At 31.9% G+C, this 19,330-nt stretch overlaps 2 protein-coding genes across 3 annotated transcripts; both read right to left on the bottom strand.

The window, feature by feature from the left end:
* Nucleotides 1-2,350: 2,350 nt before the first annotated feature.
* LOC108904825 lies at nt 2,351-11,249 on the bottom strand. Of its 2 annotated transcripts, none has more exons than XM_018707506.1 (2): nt 11,207-11,249; nt 2,351-2,891 (listed from the first exon to the last, which is right to left on the bottom strand). In XM_018707506.1, exons 1-2 carry the CDS (start codon nt 11,219-11,221, stop codon nt 2,406-2,408), a joined length of 501 nt encoding a protein of 166 aa, XP_018563022.1. In that variant the 5' UTR covers nt 11,222-11,249; the 3' UTR covers nt 2,351-2,405. The 2 variants fall into 2 exon arrangements, with proteins under 2 accessions (XP_018563022.1, XP_018563031.1); XM_018707515.1 differs by lacking the exon at nt 11,207-11,249 and adding an exon at nt 3,369-3,406.
* Nucleotides 11,250-14,819: 3,570 nt separating this feature from the next.
* Nucleotides 14,820-15,645, bottom strand: LOC108904815. The gene is made up of 2 exons (XM_018707494.1): nt 15,612-15,645; nt 14,820-15,556 (listed from the first exon to the last, which is right to left on the bottom strand). Exons 1-2 carry the CDS (start codon nt 15,627-15,629, stop codon nt 14,873-14,875), a joined length of 702 nt encoding a protein of 233 aa, XP_018563010.1. The 5' UTR covers nt 15,630-15,645; the 3' UTR covers nt 14,820-14,872.
* Nucleotides 15,646-19,330: the final 3,685 nt, after the last annotated feature.

Raw genomic sequence — 19,330 nt, forward strand, 5'->3', positions numbered from 1 at the left:
TACGAGGGGGAATCAAATATAAACGGTAATTTTGTAAAATAAATTTATTGATCAATGGTATACACAAACTAAACATTTAACATTTTTCAATGTAGTCACCTCCGTGCTCTACACACTTTTGCCACCGATTTGGAAGCTTGAATATTCCTTCTTCATAAAAAGTTTGAGGGCGAGTTGTCAGCCAATTGCGCACATACTCCTCTACTTCTTCATTGCTTTCAAATCTTTTGCCTCCAAGCGATTCTTTCAAGGGCGCAAACAAAAAATAATCACAGGGTGACAAGTCAGGGCTATAAGGAGGGTGCTCGAGGGTTTCCCAGTGCATTTCTTCCAATTTATCCCTTGTCAAAACTGCGGTGTGTGGCCTGGCGTTGTCATGAAGGATGATGACGTCTCGAATGGGCATACCCCGTCGTTTGCTTCGATACGCGATTTTTGTCGACTGTAACAACTCAGAATAGTAAACCGCATTCACTGTTCGTTGATCGTGAAGATAATCAATGAGTAAAACTCCCCTTGAGTCAAAGAAAACAGTTGCAAGCACTTTTCCGGCTGAGGGACGGGTTTTGGCTTTGACTGGGCAGCCTTCATCCTTTCTTCGCCACTCCTTACTCGCCATTTTTGATTCGGGAGTGTAATGATGGACCCACGTCTCATCACAAGTGACAATACGCCTCAAAAAAACCTCCCCTTCTTGTCGAAATCGATTCAGATGTCTTTCACTGATCTCCGACCTGACCTGTTTTTGATTTTCGGTCAACAACCTTGGAACCCAGCGAGCACTAATTTTTCTAAAGCTAAGTTGATCAGTGATGATGGATTGAACACTCCCATAGCTGATACCCAATTCTGATGAGATTTGTTCAATAGTTAACCGGCGATCACCTTCAATAAGCTCTCGAACAGCACGGATGTTGTCATTTGTGAGACTTGTTCGTGGGCGTCGATCATGACTTTCATTTTCGACACGTTCTCGCCCATCCCTGAATTCTCTGACCCACGTATACACTCGATTCTGAGACAGTGTAGCATCCTCAAACTGTGCCCTCAAACGAGTGAAAATTTCCGATGGTTTAACGCCTTCATTGGTTAAAAACTTTATGATGATGCGTTGTGCAACAGACGAAGGTACCTCGCGCTCAGTCATGGCTGTACTGTGGACAGAACAGAGCGCAGCTGCTACCCAAATCGGTTTCCCCCATCCTCATAAACCAAACAACACTCGAGCATCGAATCCTCTAGATCGGAATTACGTGCTAAGCTAAATAGTAAAATTACCGTTTATATTTGATTCCCCCTCGTAGATAATCTTTTTAAATATCATATGTCTATTTTTGTTCACAAAATTATAAATAGCTCTGAACCCTCATACCTCCGACAAAAATTAATTATTAGACAAAATCTCTGTTAATGTACCTACGGTGCTGGTTTGCTTTCATTACCGAGATATCGGACATCCATGTTCTGTGGGTCATTTTCTTACAACGCTCTCACACTCTACAACAGTTTAGACAATATATTAAAAAACCCAACACTTCTTCAATTTAAAAAAATGTGTAAACTGCATTTCCTCAAAATGCAGTAACTTGCTTGCCTTTATTCTGTGATATTTTTTTTGTGTTCGGTTTTATAATATGACTAACCTATTTTATCTTTTATATCCATTTTTTCTAAATTTTGTTTTTGTCAATTAATTTTAATATTGTAATTTTAATAATTATGCTCCTGCAACATTTTATTTTATTTTTATATGCCTTTTTTGCACGCATTGTATACGTTTAGACATCATCCGAAATAATTTAATATGAATTAGATTTTTTATAAGGTTGAGTAGCCATTGGCTAAACTTCGCCTTATGTAGGTGAAATTGTATTTTGCTTTGTACAATTTTCGAAAATAAAGACATTATTATCATTATTATTATTTTTTAAAGATTATTAAAAACATTAAACTCGTCACGCATAAAATGTTTATAGAATATTCATTATGAAAATGTAGCCTATACACAGTGAAACAATTAATTGATTTGATGGTCAATACAAGTCAATTATTAACTGTTTAAGTTACCCCAAAGAAATATTTTTTCTCCTTTTTTCTAGGTCTCATATATTAATTAAAAATTTAATAAATTTTGCTATAACGCTCTTCCGTTTTTTTTGTAGGAAAATATTTTCGAAAAATGCATTTTTTTAATTTAAAAACAAGAGTTTTATGGGTACATATCTGTAACAGAAAATATTTTAAAATTTGGATAAGAAAAACGCTCATTCATTTTTAAAACATTTTAGTGTTACAGCCTAGATGTTTAAAGTAAAATACAAAATTATCTTAATAATTTTTATTGGTTATATCAATACATAATAAATTTTTGGCAAACTTCTTTCGTGGAACAATCCTCCACCAAACTAGTGCAGATGAGGTTTGTAGGAACCATCATCGTACAAAGCCTCGGCGTGGTCATGGACGTACTGACCCTCCGCAACCCCATGTGCAGCGGGGATAGCGTGAAGAAATGAAGCTCCGTGATGGGCAGCACCGGCTGGGAAAGCTGCAACATCATCAACTATAACAGCAGCTATGACCTGAGGAGCTACGGCGTGAACACCATGGACTGGAGAGGCGGCGAATGGGGCAGCATGGACTGGGGCGGCGTATACTGGGGCAGCGTGGACTGGTGCAGCGACAATTGGACCATGAGATGGGACAGCGTGGGCTACTACTCCTGGGTGCTCTTCGGTGATGATTTGTCCACCGGGAGCTACAGCAGAAATGACGCTACCTTCTGGACCGACCAGGGTAGTTTTCCTGCTGGGTCCTTGAATAATTGCGGCTGAGGGAGCGATGACGCCTGCGCTGGCAGCAGACAAAGCCACGACGAAGGTGAACAAAGTCTGTGAATGGGAATTAATAGACAACTTATTATCTTCCTACTTCAAACCTAAACATTTGCTTAAATCTATGCGAACTATGAAAAAATTTTTTTAGTTTTAATTTTAATAAGTATATCAATAACATGCTTAGTTATTTGCCATAATATTTTTGCAAAAAAGTTAAAAGAAATTGGATCAACAATTTTTTAAAAAAGTAATAAATTTTTTTAAATTGTCCTGGTCCAGTACTGAAGGTTTAAAAAATAGAAGAGGCAGAAAAATACAACTCAAAATTCAAAATAAGGTTACTAAATTGATGTAATGAGATATGTTCATTTTATTATTATAATTAAAAGTAAACTATTAATCTACAAAACATGTAAAGATAAAATTACTAATTCAGAATTTGTAAAATGATTATTTATAACTAATAACTAAACTGATTGAATTGCAGTCTGGCATTGTGGTAAGTAACAATAAAGTAATAAAAATACTCACGTAGGTGTTCATGTTGCTTTTACTTTTTCTTGCGTCGACTGAATTGATAAAAATATTTCGGTAACAATCATTTATACAGTGTTCGAGACCTTCATGGTTCATTAGTAATTAATTACAATTGAGGAAGATTTCCGCATATTACTTTTACTTTAAACTTGGTATCTTTTGTTATATTAAAACAATTTGGTACTTTCATATTAGTCACACGGTTACTTTGACAATTGGGAGCAGCCGTTTAGTTCTCAGTGTAGCAAATGTTTAGTGTGGCATCAGTTATTAAAGTTACAGGTGGGCGCACTTTTTCACTAAACTGAAAGGTATTTTAATCGATTCTATTTCATTCACTAAAAAATTAGTATCAAATTAATAAATAAATTAGGCTCATTAAATAGGTATTATTTACTTAATACTTTTTTGTCCTACCGATAAAATAAAACTATTACAATTCCCCAAATAATAAATATAAATAGGTACATTTGCTATAAAATTGTTTATTTAAAATTTATTATATCGGGTGGACCATTTTTATGATGCCTGTACCTTAAAAGCTATAATAGACAGCAAAACAGTTCAGGTAAAGTTTTAGATAATTAGTGAGGCTAGCAGACGGAGACTAACTTTTTAGATTTTCGAGATATTTTTAACGGAAGACAGTTGATTCTTCTATTTTTACGATTTTCTTAAATAACTTGAATACAGCAACATTGTGCAACGAATTTTGTTGCGGTTTTTTCTTATGTCTTTTTCGGCATGTCATTAATTTTTTTGTACCTATGATCCATTGCTGAAAAGCTTAAAAAAGTTATTTTTATTTAGCATATAATTCATTACGTTATCCGTAAGAAAAAATATAATTAATAAGGAAGTGTTAATAGTTTATAGAAACCGTAATATAGAGACGAAAATCTGAATACACAGTAAAAATCTTTGCAAGTGTGCAAATTTTTGAAATATGTACAAAAATACCAAGTGTTGGTATTTTTGTACATATTTAAAAAATTCGTAAGCATAGGTAAATAAATTAAGTCTCTTTCTGTCAATTCATCTTTAACATCCGAATAACTACAGCTGGTCTGGTAACACAAAGATTTAAAATATTTTTTAATGTTTGTTTTATGTCTTATGGTTACCGAGGTCTCAATATATGCATCACCAAAATAACCACATAGTATACGAAGTGAGTGAGGATGAAATAATTTTATTTATATTTAAATAATAGTCATTTAGTGTTTTGCGTTTTTGTACGCATCAAATTTCAACTTTCACATATACTTTATTAAGGATTCTCATTTTGAGAGTATTTAATCCACCGCTCATATTTTCACATTGAAAGGTTTCAGAAATTCATACACCTCATAATTTATTTTATTGAATTGAACATGACTTACATGTTTAATTCAACCGAAATTTTAATCTCAGTTATACTCACAATCAGTGCATATACGACAAAATTAATTAATTGAAAAATGGGTTTGCTACTTGATTTAAAAATCGTATTGTATGATAGTTCTAATGGTATGGTATGACTCTTCTTCCATAATTAAGTAAGTTTTTAGCGGAAGAATTTCAAGTATAATTATACAAAACTCATTACATAAGGCGGTCCTAAATCGACTCCCATATTTTTGTGAAACAATAAAAGCCCTAATTACATAATGTTTCCGAAAGGAATAACACAATTATAAGGATGACATTGTGAAAGTAAACCCTTAAAACTACTCCTAAATTAGTATCCAGATGCTCTAAATCCAAGTTTAAATATGAATAAAATATCTCGAGAAACTCTTAAGATAACTCAAAGACATCTCCAAACGGAATGGTGTGTTATTTGTCTTATTACCCAGTTCCGGAAAAAAGTTTATACGAATAAATTTTAATGAGAAATACAATTTTTTTTTCTACCACGCGAGCTCGCTATGGGACCTATAGTGTAGGGGGTTATTTTCATAGCGCAACGCTGGACTGGATGCACTTTCCGTGCATCTAACCCCCTACACTATAAGTCCCATAACGACTCGCACTTGTGATAGAAAATAGTATGTGCAACTCGTTCGGAAAAGTTGCCATAGCGCCACTTGGACGCTTTCCGCACTCGCTTCGCTCGTGCGTCAACTGCGTCCGCGTGGCGCTATTGGCAACTTTTCCCCACTCGTTACACAATGTACTATAATATTACCACGACTCCCTCTTGCACGTATTTTGCAGGTCTGTTGGAAACATTTTTAATCACTTGTCCCGTCGTGAAAATTTTCCCTGTATATCTGCACGAAACAATTGAAAACTTATAATGTGAGTTTAAATCTAGAATTCATAATGTAGTTTTCCTACACCAATGAAGAAAGGGACACTTAATAAATGACAAGTCCCTTTCGTCATTTTTCTTAAACAGGAGAAAATAACTTTTAGTTTTATTTAACAAAACAAAACGACAAAACAAAAGTTCGACAAATCTGTAATAGATTTTGCTGATTTCGTAGGTAATGAAAAACAACATTATAGGACATGTAATAATTTAATTAAAGTATAAAGTATAATAATTTTTTATAAATAAAGAAAAATGTAATGATATTAATATTGAACTGATGGACGAAATATTGATCTATTCGCAATGCTAAAATAATATTTAATAATTGATTTAAAAACTGTATTTCCTTAATTGAAAAATCGAAGAAAATGCGATAAAAAAATAATAAAGTGCAAGGTTTTTGTCACTGGTTCATGTACTTTTAGTATGCAATATGAATCATAAGAAAAATACACAGGATAAACTTTTCCAACAAAGACAAACTGTTATTATACATCTGTGCTTGAGGTAATGCGATCGTTAATTGGTTGAAAAGAATCTCGTGAATAACAGACAGAAAAACAGAATATTGGGTTTTAATGTAGTCTTGACCTTATTGTTTTAATAATTTTTAATTTTGCCGAAATTTAATTGCCAACATGAAGGAAACAAAAGTACTGTTCCAAACAAAATTATTGGTCACATGGTTTTCAGTCAATTATGAAGGCTCTGTATACAGAGTGTCCCACCGGAAACTGCGTCGATCGATATCTAGCAAAGTACAGCGAAAATTTTGAAAATTTGGCAACATGGCAATGTCCCTGGGACGACCACAACTAAAATATCTAGAACTCTCCAGTACTTCCGGTTATACCGGAAGTCGACACCAACTTCGTTATTTTAAATGGGACACCCTATGTATTATTGCATTTTCGGATTCTACGTGAAATTTAAGGGTCACTTTATTAAATTTTCCCTATCCCTAGAAGTTATAGAATTTGAGAATATTTAAAGAAAAAATTTGACAGATGCAAGGGTCCGCGGAGATAATAAATAATAATAATATCTCTACTCCTCATTCTAATTACGAGAATTAGCCCATAAGTCAGAGACTTGTGCGGGAGAGGAGGCGGCATATTATTATTAGGCAGGCCGCAGTTGCGCCCAGGAACGACTTATATTGGTAGGCCCTAACCACCATTCAGTGCATGAATGAGGGAAACCTGGAAAACCTCATTAATTAGGGGGGTGGTCAAATACCAACCGGTGTTAATCTCTCACATTGATCCAAGCCAACATTCTTCCATCCTACCATACCTGCACAGAGGGTGCCAATCCTCCGTACAAGCATAGGTAATCTACGGTCTACCGGCCGCGGGAATCGAACCCGGGCAGAAATTTGCACACGATTAAAGGACTGACGCCTTAAACCGTGCGGCTGTCGACCGCTATAAGATGCTAGTGCTCTTTTCAGGAGCGTGATATCAAGCGGACTTTTGGTACCTGTAAAGGGGATAGGTAACACTAAATTATACTATACCAACAAATTAAAACATTTAATACTAGGTGTTTCACTGTTGCTGTTACATTTCGATAACTTCAAACAGCTGTAACTTTGTTAACTTAAATGAGACACCCTGCAGATTTAAATTTCCTTTCAAGTCATAGAAGCAATGTTATGGTTTCCATTACTACTTTTAAAGATATTTTCAATTTTCTATTTTTTTTTGACAGTTTTTCTCGCATCAGGCCTGTTGTTGAATTGGCCATGACTAGAAACACTCTAAAAACAATTGAAATAACTTGACATTTGTAAAGTTAGTTGTCAAATTATTGTTGTGTCTAGTTTTTGCCGAAAATTTAAATAAAAATGCCTGGGGATTGTTTAAATTTTATACTAATGAGGAGTATTTTAATTTGTTTTTTTTCAAATTTTTCGGAGAAGTACTATCCTAGACATCGATCGACGCAGATCCCGGTGGGACACCCTGTATAATATAATGTATGCAGTATTCGTTAACGTCAAGAGTCTGACCACTTTTAGTATTCCTGCTGGTAATTTACAAAATAATATTTTCTATATAAAAAAACTATACTTTTTAGCAATATTCTGCATTGTTAAAAACTCAAGGTTTTGCAAATTTTTGAGATATTTGTTTTGCATTTTTTGCGTAGTCTTAAAAAAAATTTAACGACAACATTCATTTATTAATAATAATTATTAATCTTTATAATTTTTTTATTTATCTTATGGTATATAATTTATATTTTTAGAAGAATTAGTTGTCATTTTTAACATTTAATTAGATCTTACAATAAATAGTCGTTTGTTCCAAACGGACCATGTATCGGGGAGAATCCGGGTTTGTCCATAAATTTGTGCCCAAACTCTCTCTCGCAGCACAGAGGGCAAATGTTACAGTCAGGTAGAAGCACTCCATCGGGAACGAAATTCTTTTCTTTCATGATATGTGACTCTTGAACGAGTATCCTCGAATGTTCCGCTTCATTAGTTAGGCCCAGAACTGACTTCTCCTTTGGAACTGTAGTACCGCTTGCAGAGATAATTACAACGGAAAAAATAATCTGCAGCCAATAAAATTACGTGTTGGTTAATTTAAGACAGAATAAAGAAAGACAAAATTAGAATGGATGATAAATAAATATAGGATGCAGAAAAAAAAATAAATAATCAAGAATCAATATTACAGATTTCAAATTTAAAAATGCATGTAAAATTGAAAATTAAATTAGACATGATGGAAATAAGAGAAGTTTGAAATATCTAAGTTGAAAAACCTTTTGCACCTCTTGAACTTTTCTTATAGAAAGCACCGTTCACAAGCGAAGTAGAAAAATGAAGACAATGTTAAAAGAGAATTAACAATTTTTTGATCTTAATTTTTTAATTTCAACTACGGAATTATTTTACGGATATCCATTTCAGTCACATGGCTATCTTGTCTTCCATTTTGGACCTTTATTAGATAATTGAGTATTTTACGAAAAAAAGATCAATAAGTATAAATGTTCTGGTTGGAAAGAATCTATCCAACGGTGTGTTTTGCCGTCACCAAACTATTGTAATTTAATTTACGTCAAAACGATGGATTTCTTTAAAACGAATACTTTTAATATTTGCATATTATTGCGTTACGGTTTTGTTAAAACCCTGAATTTTTAATTTGTTATAACAGCTAATAATAAAATATACATATATTTTAAAAAAATAAACTAAATCTGAACTTGTTCGTATTGTGGTTAATAATAAAAATGGTGTATGTGATTGTTACAACGAGAAAATAATTCCATCATACCAAATACAAACATTAACTGAAATTAATAAACAGTAACAAAGTAGTAGAATCATCTCAATGTGTCCTAGACATTTAACAATATATATTTTAGAAACAAAACGTTTTTGGCACTAGAAACATTTTTTTAATGTTATCATTCGCTATTTTCCTTATATCGGCGTTAAATTTTAAACTCTATAAGAATACCACAACTGCAAAATTTTTAAATAGCGACATAATTGACAGAAAATTATTATAAAAAAATGTATTTTTGCAATAAGTTGTGAATCCTTATAATCTTTAACTAGGAGACTGGAATTTAAATTTATTTGGCATTATAAATGGAAAATTTTCTTATTAGAACGTGAACAAGAAAATATTGGGCACAAGGGAAAAACTGAAAGTAATATTTTGATTGGAAGAATATTTGCGAAATAAGAATGATCCATTTGAGTTACAATGTCTTATTGAAAATTTAGTTTGTTTTTAGTAAGGATGCATGCAAATACACACATGAAACGAAGAAGAAATGTAAAGAATATTCGCTTTGCAGTAAAAATTTACGAAATAAATGTGTCTTCATATATTTAATATATCTTACATTGGTAAATATACTTTATTATTGTTACATATACAGTGCTTTCGAAAATCCCCTGGCACGTCGATTTTGTTTTTAAAAAAGGCACTTTGTGACATACGACCCATATTTGTGACGTCATCGTTGTTCGAGATATGACGTCATCGACAATTTTTTTAAATAGCAACCCCCAATTTTGACCATGCCATTTGAAAGAGCGTGTCATTCTACATACGCATCGTCAAAAATCATGGTTGCCTGACAGTAGCCCCAGCGACCGAGAATGTTTTTTATTGCTGTCAGATAAAAACTTGAAATCGTACTTTATTAAATAGTTTTTTTCGTTTTTTGGGTTATTTCTTTAGTTCTTATCTTTTGTTTGGCAAAAGCAGTGCGTTTGAAATGTTTATTGAGTAGTAACTTTGTCATATTATAAACAAAATGGTGCAAGATGGTGCACCACCCCATTATACAACACCTGTCCGTGCTTATCTAGATGAGCTGTTCCCGAATCGTTGGATAGGGAGAAGGGGGCCGATTGAGTGGCCAGCCAGATCGTCTGATTTGACACCCCTAGATTATTTCTTGTGGAAATACTTAAAAAGCAAAGTATACGTTACTAGACCGGTTAATTTAGAAGATTTAAAAGCAAGAATTCGTCACGAGATACATCGTATACCTCCTGAAGTTATTGATAATGTCCAAAAAGAATTTATTAATCGTCTTGGCTACTATCAAGCAGCCAACGGTGCAATTTGAACATTTAATTTAGTTGATTTTTACATAATCATTATCATTTTCAGTATTGTGAAAATTAAATTTTAAAATCTTCAAACGTTATTTTCTTGAAATGTTTGTTATGTAACACCATAATTTTTCATGATTTGTATGTACAATGACACGCTCTTTCAAATGGCATGGTCAAAATTGGGGGTTGCTATTTAAAAAAATTGTCGATGACGTCATATCTCGAACAACGATGACGTCACAAATATGGGTCGTATATCGAAAAGTGCCTTTTTTAAAAACAAAATCGACATGCCAGGGGATTTTTTCGAAAACTTCTCAATTTAAAAAATAATGAATTTATTCGTTACTTTTCGAAAGCACTGTATATTGTGTACAGAAAATAGAATCTATATGTAATACCTAAAGTTACGGAAATACCAGAAACTATTGCCATATATCGATTAATAGACTAAGAAGAATATGGAATATAGAAATTTTAATGTTTTCTTATTGAATATAATCAATAATTTGCTTTTAAACGTTTCATCAAATTTTTAACATCCTGTTAAAATTATTTTATCATCAAAAATTTTAATATACGTTAAAAATTTAATGGTGACCTACAGAAAGTGCTATCTATGGATATTTGCGGAATGCCGTAATAAAACTATTAATAAATTAACGTTCAAATTCGAATAAAATTTATTTCACCCATATCAAGAGAGAAAATATCTGTTTTTTTTTACAAAAAAAAAATACTCCTGATATATTTTTATATTGACATCACTAACGAATTTTGGTAAATCTATAAATAAACTTGAGTCATTCATCTGTACATTTTCCTTTACATTGCTTCAGTTAACTTTGCGCTCTGAGAAGTTACTGGGTTTAAAAGAATATTCAAATTTTACTAAATTCTGTTAAAAAATTTAAAAAATATGTATGTACTTACGCCAATATATCCCATTGTATTATACAACAGAAACGACGTGCTTTCGATATATGTATAGAAATTATACTGGACTAGTGACTTTCGATGACCTTAAAAGTGGACATTATAAATTCATTAAAACTTGTATGATTTAAAAATGTTGCAAACGACACTGAGCTCTATAAGTACTACGCCTATTGCTGAAATGCAAGAGTTTGTCACACTATAAACAGCAAAGCAAAATATGTATAATTTTATGAACCTAATATTTGACAACTGATAGTCACTAATGCGAAAATATTAGACGCATTTGATGGTTTTTCTTTGACCTTTTTTGTATAAATAATTTAAGTTTTAGTATGCAATTAAAGAGGAAATATTGATGACATCAGATTTAACCTTTAAACTATTACTAATGCGAAAATATTAGACGCATTTGATGGTTTTTCTTTGACCTTTTTTGTATAAATAATTTAGGTTTTAGTATGCAATTAAAGAGGAAATATTGATGACATCAGATTTAACCTTTAAACTATTGAATTGTAATTTTTTGTCTTTAAAGAATCGCATTTTTTAATGCTAGATTGAGGATTCAAATATAATACAAATGCATATAAATATATAACATAAAATGACTTTTTTTATAGTATATAAAGGGTGTCCAAAAATTACACAAGAAGTAATTTTGATAGAAAACACGGATCTTTATTTAAAGATTGTAAGTTTTTTTATTGATTCATAAAGTATACTGTGAAGCTCCAATTAAGATAATTAGTTTTTTAATGTTTGTGTAGTTCTATGTAATATGTAATGTTGAGCGTCAGTGGAATTATAAATTTTGAATATTATTTTTAGAAAATATATTTTTATTACTTACCAGGCTAGCTTTTTATTTGTTATCACTCAATTTGATTTTGAAATATGATAAATTAAAGATTATTTGTTTTTTTATAAAGTATTCTGGATTTAAAATGGGATTCTATTTTACGTTTGATTATTTTAATGACAATTAGATTACCTATGTCAATAAATTTTGAATATTATTTTTAGAAAATATATATTTATTTTACTTACCAGGCTAGCTTTTTATGTGTTATCACTTAATTTGATTTTGAAATATAAATTGTAAATTAAAGATTATTTGCTTTTTATAAAGTATTCTAGATTTAAAACGGGATTCTATTTTACGTTTGATTATTTTAATGACAATTAGATTACCTATGTCAATTTTGTATAAATAATAAACATCAAATTTAATAGAACATGAGGTCTTATCTCAGTAGTCGGTTCACAAAATAGGTTTTACTTGTAATTAACTTTGTTAAAAAAAAATAAATAATATTGTTGTAATCTGTGTTTAAATTTTTATATTGACGTAATAAATTATAAATTTCTATTTTTTTTTTGAAATGTCCCTCTTTATCCTGCGATAACTTATTTCTACTCTACAAACTAACATTTACTTATTACCTATACATACATATCTATCGTCCTTTCTTTCTTTTAATGTCCACGATTTCTTAAGTAGTAATTTCCTTTCTGCTATTTCTGTCCTGACTTCTTCCTTCTTTTCGTCTCAATCTCAATATCCCCATTTTGTCAATTTGTTCCTCTCTCTGTCTCTTGTATCGCTCTGCTGGCTGCAATTTCCCGACTCGCCTTAAAAGCTCCTACTCCTTATCTCCTTTTTTCTTAGCTACGACAATTCAAATAATGTTACTAATATAACTATTTGATAATTAATCTTTAGTTATCTGTCAAACTTCGTGTACACCCTTATTCTTTCTTCAAAACACAATTTTTCTCTAACTTTAATTTTCTTTGTTGTTATTTTCTTTCCTTTATAGTTTCCTGCACGATAAACAACAATTTTGTATTCTCCTTTCTCCTTAAGAAAATTTTCTTTCTTTTTCTCAGCTACTGATTTTCACTATCAGCTTCGTGTTCTTTTGCTTTCGTCTTCTTTCATTTATTTAACTTTTTCTTATACAATATTCTTTTTCTGTTTTGACAATTATATCTCCTCTCTCCTGTCTTATTTATTATTAATTTTTTTTCTCGTCTCCTTGATTACTACTGCACTGCACTCTTATTTTTAAATACATTTTTTTCTTAACTTATCCTTTTTAATTTAACCAATCAGATTACTTTTTAATTTCAGATGTCCAATTTAACCTTTGCAATATTACTTAATCCTTATTTTGCTATATACCCTTATTTTATGACCACTTTCATTAATTTTGATCGATATTTCATCAAAATTTATATTTTATTTTTAAATTGTCATTTTGCATCTAATTGTCATCTTAATTTCAAATTTATTACTTAACTCTTACTGTGTCATTCTTTGACATTAATCTATTTTCATCCTAATACTGAAACTTAAACTTTTGATTCATCCCAATACAGTATAGAGTTATGTATCGGCTATTTTGCATACAGCGCTCAATCTTCTACTTCAAGGCGTGGGTGGTCGTGAGTTTGTTGGCATAAACCTAGGACTCCAAAAAACCCAAAGAAAAAAGTCCCACGCCGTTAAATCGCATGATCTGAGCGGCCAATTCTCATCATCAGAACGGGAAATTACACGACCAGGAAATAACCCATACAGTAATTGAATTGTTTCTCGGACCAACCACATTTTCGAAGAAGAATGGTCCCATAATACGTCCAGCCTAAAATCCGCACCAAACATTGAGACGTTTGGATGCATTTGTTTCTCAACAATCACTCGTGGATTTTCTGAACACCGAATGCGACAATTTTGTCGATTAACGAAGCCATCAAGAAGAAAATGGCCTCATCACTGAAGATGATTATGTTCGAAAAATCAGCATCCACTTGTCCAATATTGCATTCAATGAACTCTCTTCGCTTTGCATGGTCAGTAGTCTTCAGTTTTTGAGTCATTTGAACTTTGTAAGCATGCAAATCATTCATGTGAATGCGCTATAGAGAGCTTCTTAAAATGTCCAATTCTTAATCACGATGTCAATTTTATGTTCCTGGATTCTCAGCAACAGTCTCATAATCGATGTTGGGCTTCGATGTTTTGTAATGAACGACTTGTTGGCGGACGGCCAGGGGATTTAAGATCACTAATTGATCCAGTCTTCCTGAATTTTTCAATTAATCTCTTCACAGTTGATGAAGTTAAATCACTATTTCGACTATATTTTGTACCAAAATTGCGAAATTGTAGCTGCCAAACCTTCATTATTGTTAAAATATTGGTTAACAATGAAAACGAGTTGTCTTTAATATATGACTATATGTACATAACAGTTCTAAGCAGACTATGAATAATGTTGATAGTATGATGTATCTGCAATATTGTTAAATTATTTTGAAAATTATGAAATGCCTAAAAATTACAGTTTTTATTATGTCCACTGATGCCTATTATTTTGTTTTAACATATAGTACCGTAATAATAGTAATGTTTTCTCTTATATGTCAAGATAACTCATAATAAATTGAGACTATTTTTTAGACAATGAAATCAAACAAAAGAAATTAAACTTCAGAAAATTCTCTGAATAAACGAAAATGTACTGGGTAATCAGAAAATGGTTTTTTTTTGTTCAAAAAAGTAAAATTTTTTAATAATTTAATTATACTTTCATAAATAACATTCAAAAATCAAAGTCAGTCTATATAAATAAAAAAAATTATCACATATCTCTATCAGCCGAGAATTTCCTGTTCAAACAAGTTCTCGGGGACGTATACCCCATCCTGTTCCTTTAAATGAGGAACGTAGAATGGGGCACCATTTATATAACCCACTAGAGGCTGATGTTCTGCAGCTTCTGCGACTTCTGGTTCAGTAACTTTAGTTAACGGTACAACACTAAAAGGATTTTCAGTTAGTTTTTCCACAGTTGGAGAATCAGTCGCGTTTTCTAATATTTCCAACGATTCAGTTTTTGATTCTTCAGACACTTGAACAGTAGATACAGGCACAGCGATAGTGGTAGCTTCGATCTGTGTGCTCTTATCAGTTGTAGCGCTTTTAATTAAATCAGCAGCTTCTGCACTTTCCACGGAAACAGTAACTGGGGTAGAGATGGCCTCTACTGCAACTGAATCACCATCAGATTTGATCTCAGCTACTGGAGCAACTTCTTCAGCTTGATCTTCAACTACTGGAATAGGTTGAGCTACTCCAGCAATAGCAACTACTTCTGGGGCGCCTTGAAGTACTGGCCCAGCATTTTCATCCAATAATATTTTACCTCCCGGTGCGAAAGCTGAGATCTTGCTGCCATCTGGACCGACTATGGTAGTCTTGCTACTTGGACCTTCCAGGACCTTAGGAGTTGGCACTATGCCTGAACTCGCTGTGGCCAAAGCCAGTAGAAATACTACCTTAAAACAAAAATAATATGACATTATGTACAGGACCTCATTTTAGCAGACTTACTATTTCTTTCCGGTCCATACTCCTACAATCTATGGGTAAGTTGATAGTTAATTGATCAAAAAATTGTTTACTCTCACTATTTATATAAATAGAAGGCCTTGGAATTTCAATTGTTAGGTTCAGTAACACCTCCAATTATGTCCTGGTTCCTGCCTACTCGGATTGGAAGATGAATGTCATGACTTGAGTTCCACCACTTCAGTTTTCGGAATGACAGTGATGAATTAAACATTTCGATTCAGATTAGATACTAAATGGATATTTTAATAGCGGATTTGATCGGAGAATAGAAATAAACATAGCAGTTTTAAAATAGGTAATTTAAAATTTATTTGAAACGCAAAACGAAGAATATTTTAGTAGTTATCATAAAAACGATAATATTAATAAAGTTAATTTAAATGTAATATATATTAGTCGTAACAATAATTAATATTAAGTGTCTAATGTAGGTCAAGTGTTAAAAAAAACAGTTCAAAATTTATGTAATTTTTTTTTAATGTAATCCGAATTCTTAATGAGTAACGTTCTATATATTATTAAAAAACTTACAGGTATTTTATTTGACGTAATACTAGTCACGCACCTTTTACTTTTGTAAAGTTAAACTAGCCCTGCCTAGGAGTATCTTGTGATGGATTTTGCCTTGACAGCATCTTTAATACTCCACTTACTTTAATCGGGTTATGTCCATTTCAAAGAGAGCTTTTTTGTAAAAATTGTAAAACCAAGTACTTAAAAACTATAATGGAAGCTATAGCATAATATATACAGGATGTTTCCGGTACACTATTAACCTATCCATCCCAAAAAGTTTATTCAAAATCTGTCTTCAATATATTGGTATCTACTTACATTATTATCTCATATATATTATTTTAAAATAATAGTATTAATTTTACGAACAGATTAGTTCGTAGACAACAAAATTTAAGGAGCTCATATTTTTTTGTTTTAAAGATTATTTACTAGTTTCCTTTCTTGTTATCGAGATATAGATATTTTAGTATTAATGGTATTGGTATTATCTAGCGTAAGCTGACCAAAATAATAAGATTAATATAATTCAAAAGGATTACTATTTAAATATAAATAGCTTTTAAACAGTATAATATTCTTAACTTTTGTCTATTATTTAACAGCTTTATACATGTGGTTGTGAGGAACATAATAACTTTTATTGCTACAAAATCCCAATTGATTCTTTAGTCACTCTCTGCGTAGAAATACAAAAAATGTGTCTTTTAATATATAGTTGATTAAGAACGATTGACTTTTTCCTTATTTTAATTTATTTTTTAGGATCTAAGTTTATATTAAGAAATATAAGTAAATACCACTTTTACACTTTGTTGAAGCATCGTTGTTTTTATTAGGATTTTTTGAAGTCTGTTAAAACATTTTTCGTACTATGCGCGCCCTCTTCGAGATTTTCTGAACAATTGTTTTTCTAGGTGGGCAGACGAGGACCGATATAATGGCCCACGATATCCCCAGATTTTACACCCATGGACTATTTCTTATGGGGCTACTTAAAGTCCAAAGTGTACATTAATAGACCACATAATTTAGAAGAACTCCAAAATTGTATTATAGATGAAATACACAGAGTTACCCCAGAAATAATTCATAATGTGCAAGAAGAATTTCTACACAGACTTGCGTATTGTATCAAGAAGTCGGTGGGTGGCAATTCGAACACTTAATTTAGGTAGAAAACTTAATGAATTGTATTTGCTTGACATAGAAATTGTTATTTTTTTAATGAATAAAATTTACGTTTTGTAACATTCAATCGTCATTTACTAGAAAACTTTCCTATGTATGATGGCAACATTATAATACTGTCAGATCGACAATGAAACGATCTTTCAGAATCAAGAAAAAAAATAGGGGGTTGCTATTTAAAAAAATGTCAATGACTTCATTACTTGAAAACAAGTGACGGTTGAAAATCGCCTTTTATGCTAAAATATGTATTTATTAAATTAAAAATCGACCTGTTCGAGGATTTTTCCCAAAAAAAATTTGTTTCGATTTTACTGAATTTATTCCATACTTTACTGTATTATCCGACCTTCAATATTAGAAATACGTATGACCTTGAAACGTGAAAAAAATTCCATAACTTCTGTGTAGGGACTTTCCCATCTTTATCCTTTTACTAAATAAGCTTCTGTATTTTCTAATCCCATTTGGTTACCCACAAAAAAATCACGAAATTCCCGATAAAGTCATTAATAACAGAACCCGTAACGATATATGCTATTAGTACGGTACCATATTACGTCTTAGAATCAGTGCCGCTAGTAAAATATGTAACTGTTTCAGTTCTCGTGTGACCATGTAAGAACGTTTGTCCTTCACTGCGATGACTGGCAATTCATCAGAATCGACGCCGGAGGATATTTTGCTACCTAGGTACTACAAATGTGACAAAAAATATCTTAATTATCAGTAGTTGTAACGATTGTGTAGTTACGGTTCCACAAACAACTATGCTAGAGGTAAAAAATTGTTTGGAATGGAATTCAGAGTAAACTTTGGACAGAACCGGATTATCCATGGGACCATTAGATGAAATAGTCTATAACGGCACTGTAACAAAGGATTACGTTATAATAGTCAAATTATCCTCTTGTTTAGTGTTATTGTAAACTAGGCATATGAAGGAATTAGTTAATTTTTTGAGTATTGTGGAAAAAACTATCATTTTCTTTTAGGTATTAAATAAACTGAAACACGTTTTTGTTGTTTTTCATCTGCATATTTAAAATATGTTATTGTTAACATTATATTGGTATATGTTTCTCCAATAATATAGTATCTTATTTTACTTAGATGCAGATAACGTATAATTAAGTACATATTTAATTATACATATACAACAGATAACACAAAAAAGTTTTTGTCTTTTAGTCTGCGCGATATTTCAGTCTCTCTGGCATTTTTTGGGTAACCTCATGCCACTCATCAAGACTTGTGTGATACGAACAGAATTATGATTTTCAAATTTTTTGACGTAAGAGACTGCGTATGAAAGGTGAAAGTACATATTTCCAAGTTATGGAGTATCATCAATTGTCAACTGACTGTCAATAGATGGGGTCTAGAGCTCCATATTCTCAATGGAACTGACTGTCGGCGAATCTCTATATTCTGGTCCATTTGACAGTTATCATCTTGTTTTCCTTTTCTCTAATGCCAACAATTTTTATTCGGTGATATCATTTCCTCAGGCCTATGATATAGGTAATTCCCTAAGATCGTGAATGCCTTGTCGTGGTCTTGAGGCTTGAGCTCTGGATGAATGTTGACTCAATTGAAAACCAATCAACATACTACAACAGGGGGAGTAAGATTCATCTATGGGCAGGTTCCCAGAATAAAAAACCTAGAATGAACAGTTCAAGGGGAACGCAGTCTGTTATACCAAAAACTTTAAAAATCATAATTCTGTTCATATTACACAAGTCTTGATGAGTGCCATGAGGTTACCCAAAAAAATGCCAAAAAACCTGAAATATCCCGCATTTGAAAGTGATTTGTGGAAAACTCTTGAATCAGATTTTTTTTGTAATCCTGAGATTTGATTTCAGAACATTAAAATGCATAGGAAAAACCGGGTCTAATCTAAAACACAAAAACTTTTGTTTTTTACCAGCCTGTGTAATCTAAGAAATATTTGGAAAAATTTCAAATAGTTTCGGAAATGTAGA

Source organism: Anoplophora glabripennis, unplaced genomic scaffold, assembly GCF_000390285.2.
Source record: "Anoplophora glabripennis isolate ALB-LARVAE unplaced genomic scaffold, Agla_2.0 scaffold8, whole genome shotgun sequence".
Classification (NCBI taxonomy): Eukaryota; Metazoa; Arthropoda; class Insecta; order Coleoptera; family Cerambycidae; genus Anoplophora; species Anoplophora glabripennis.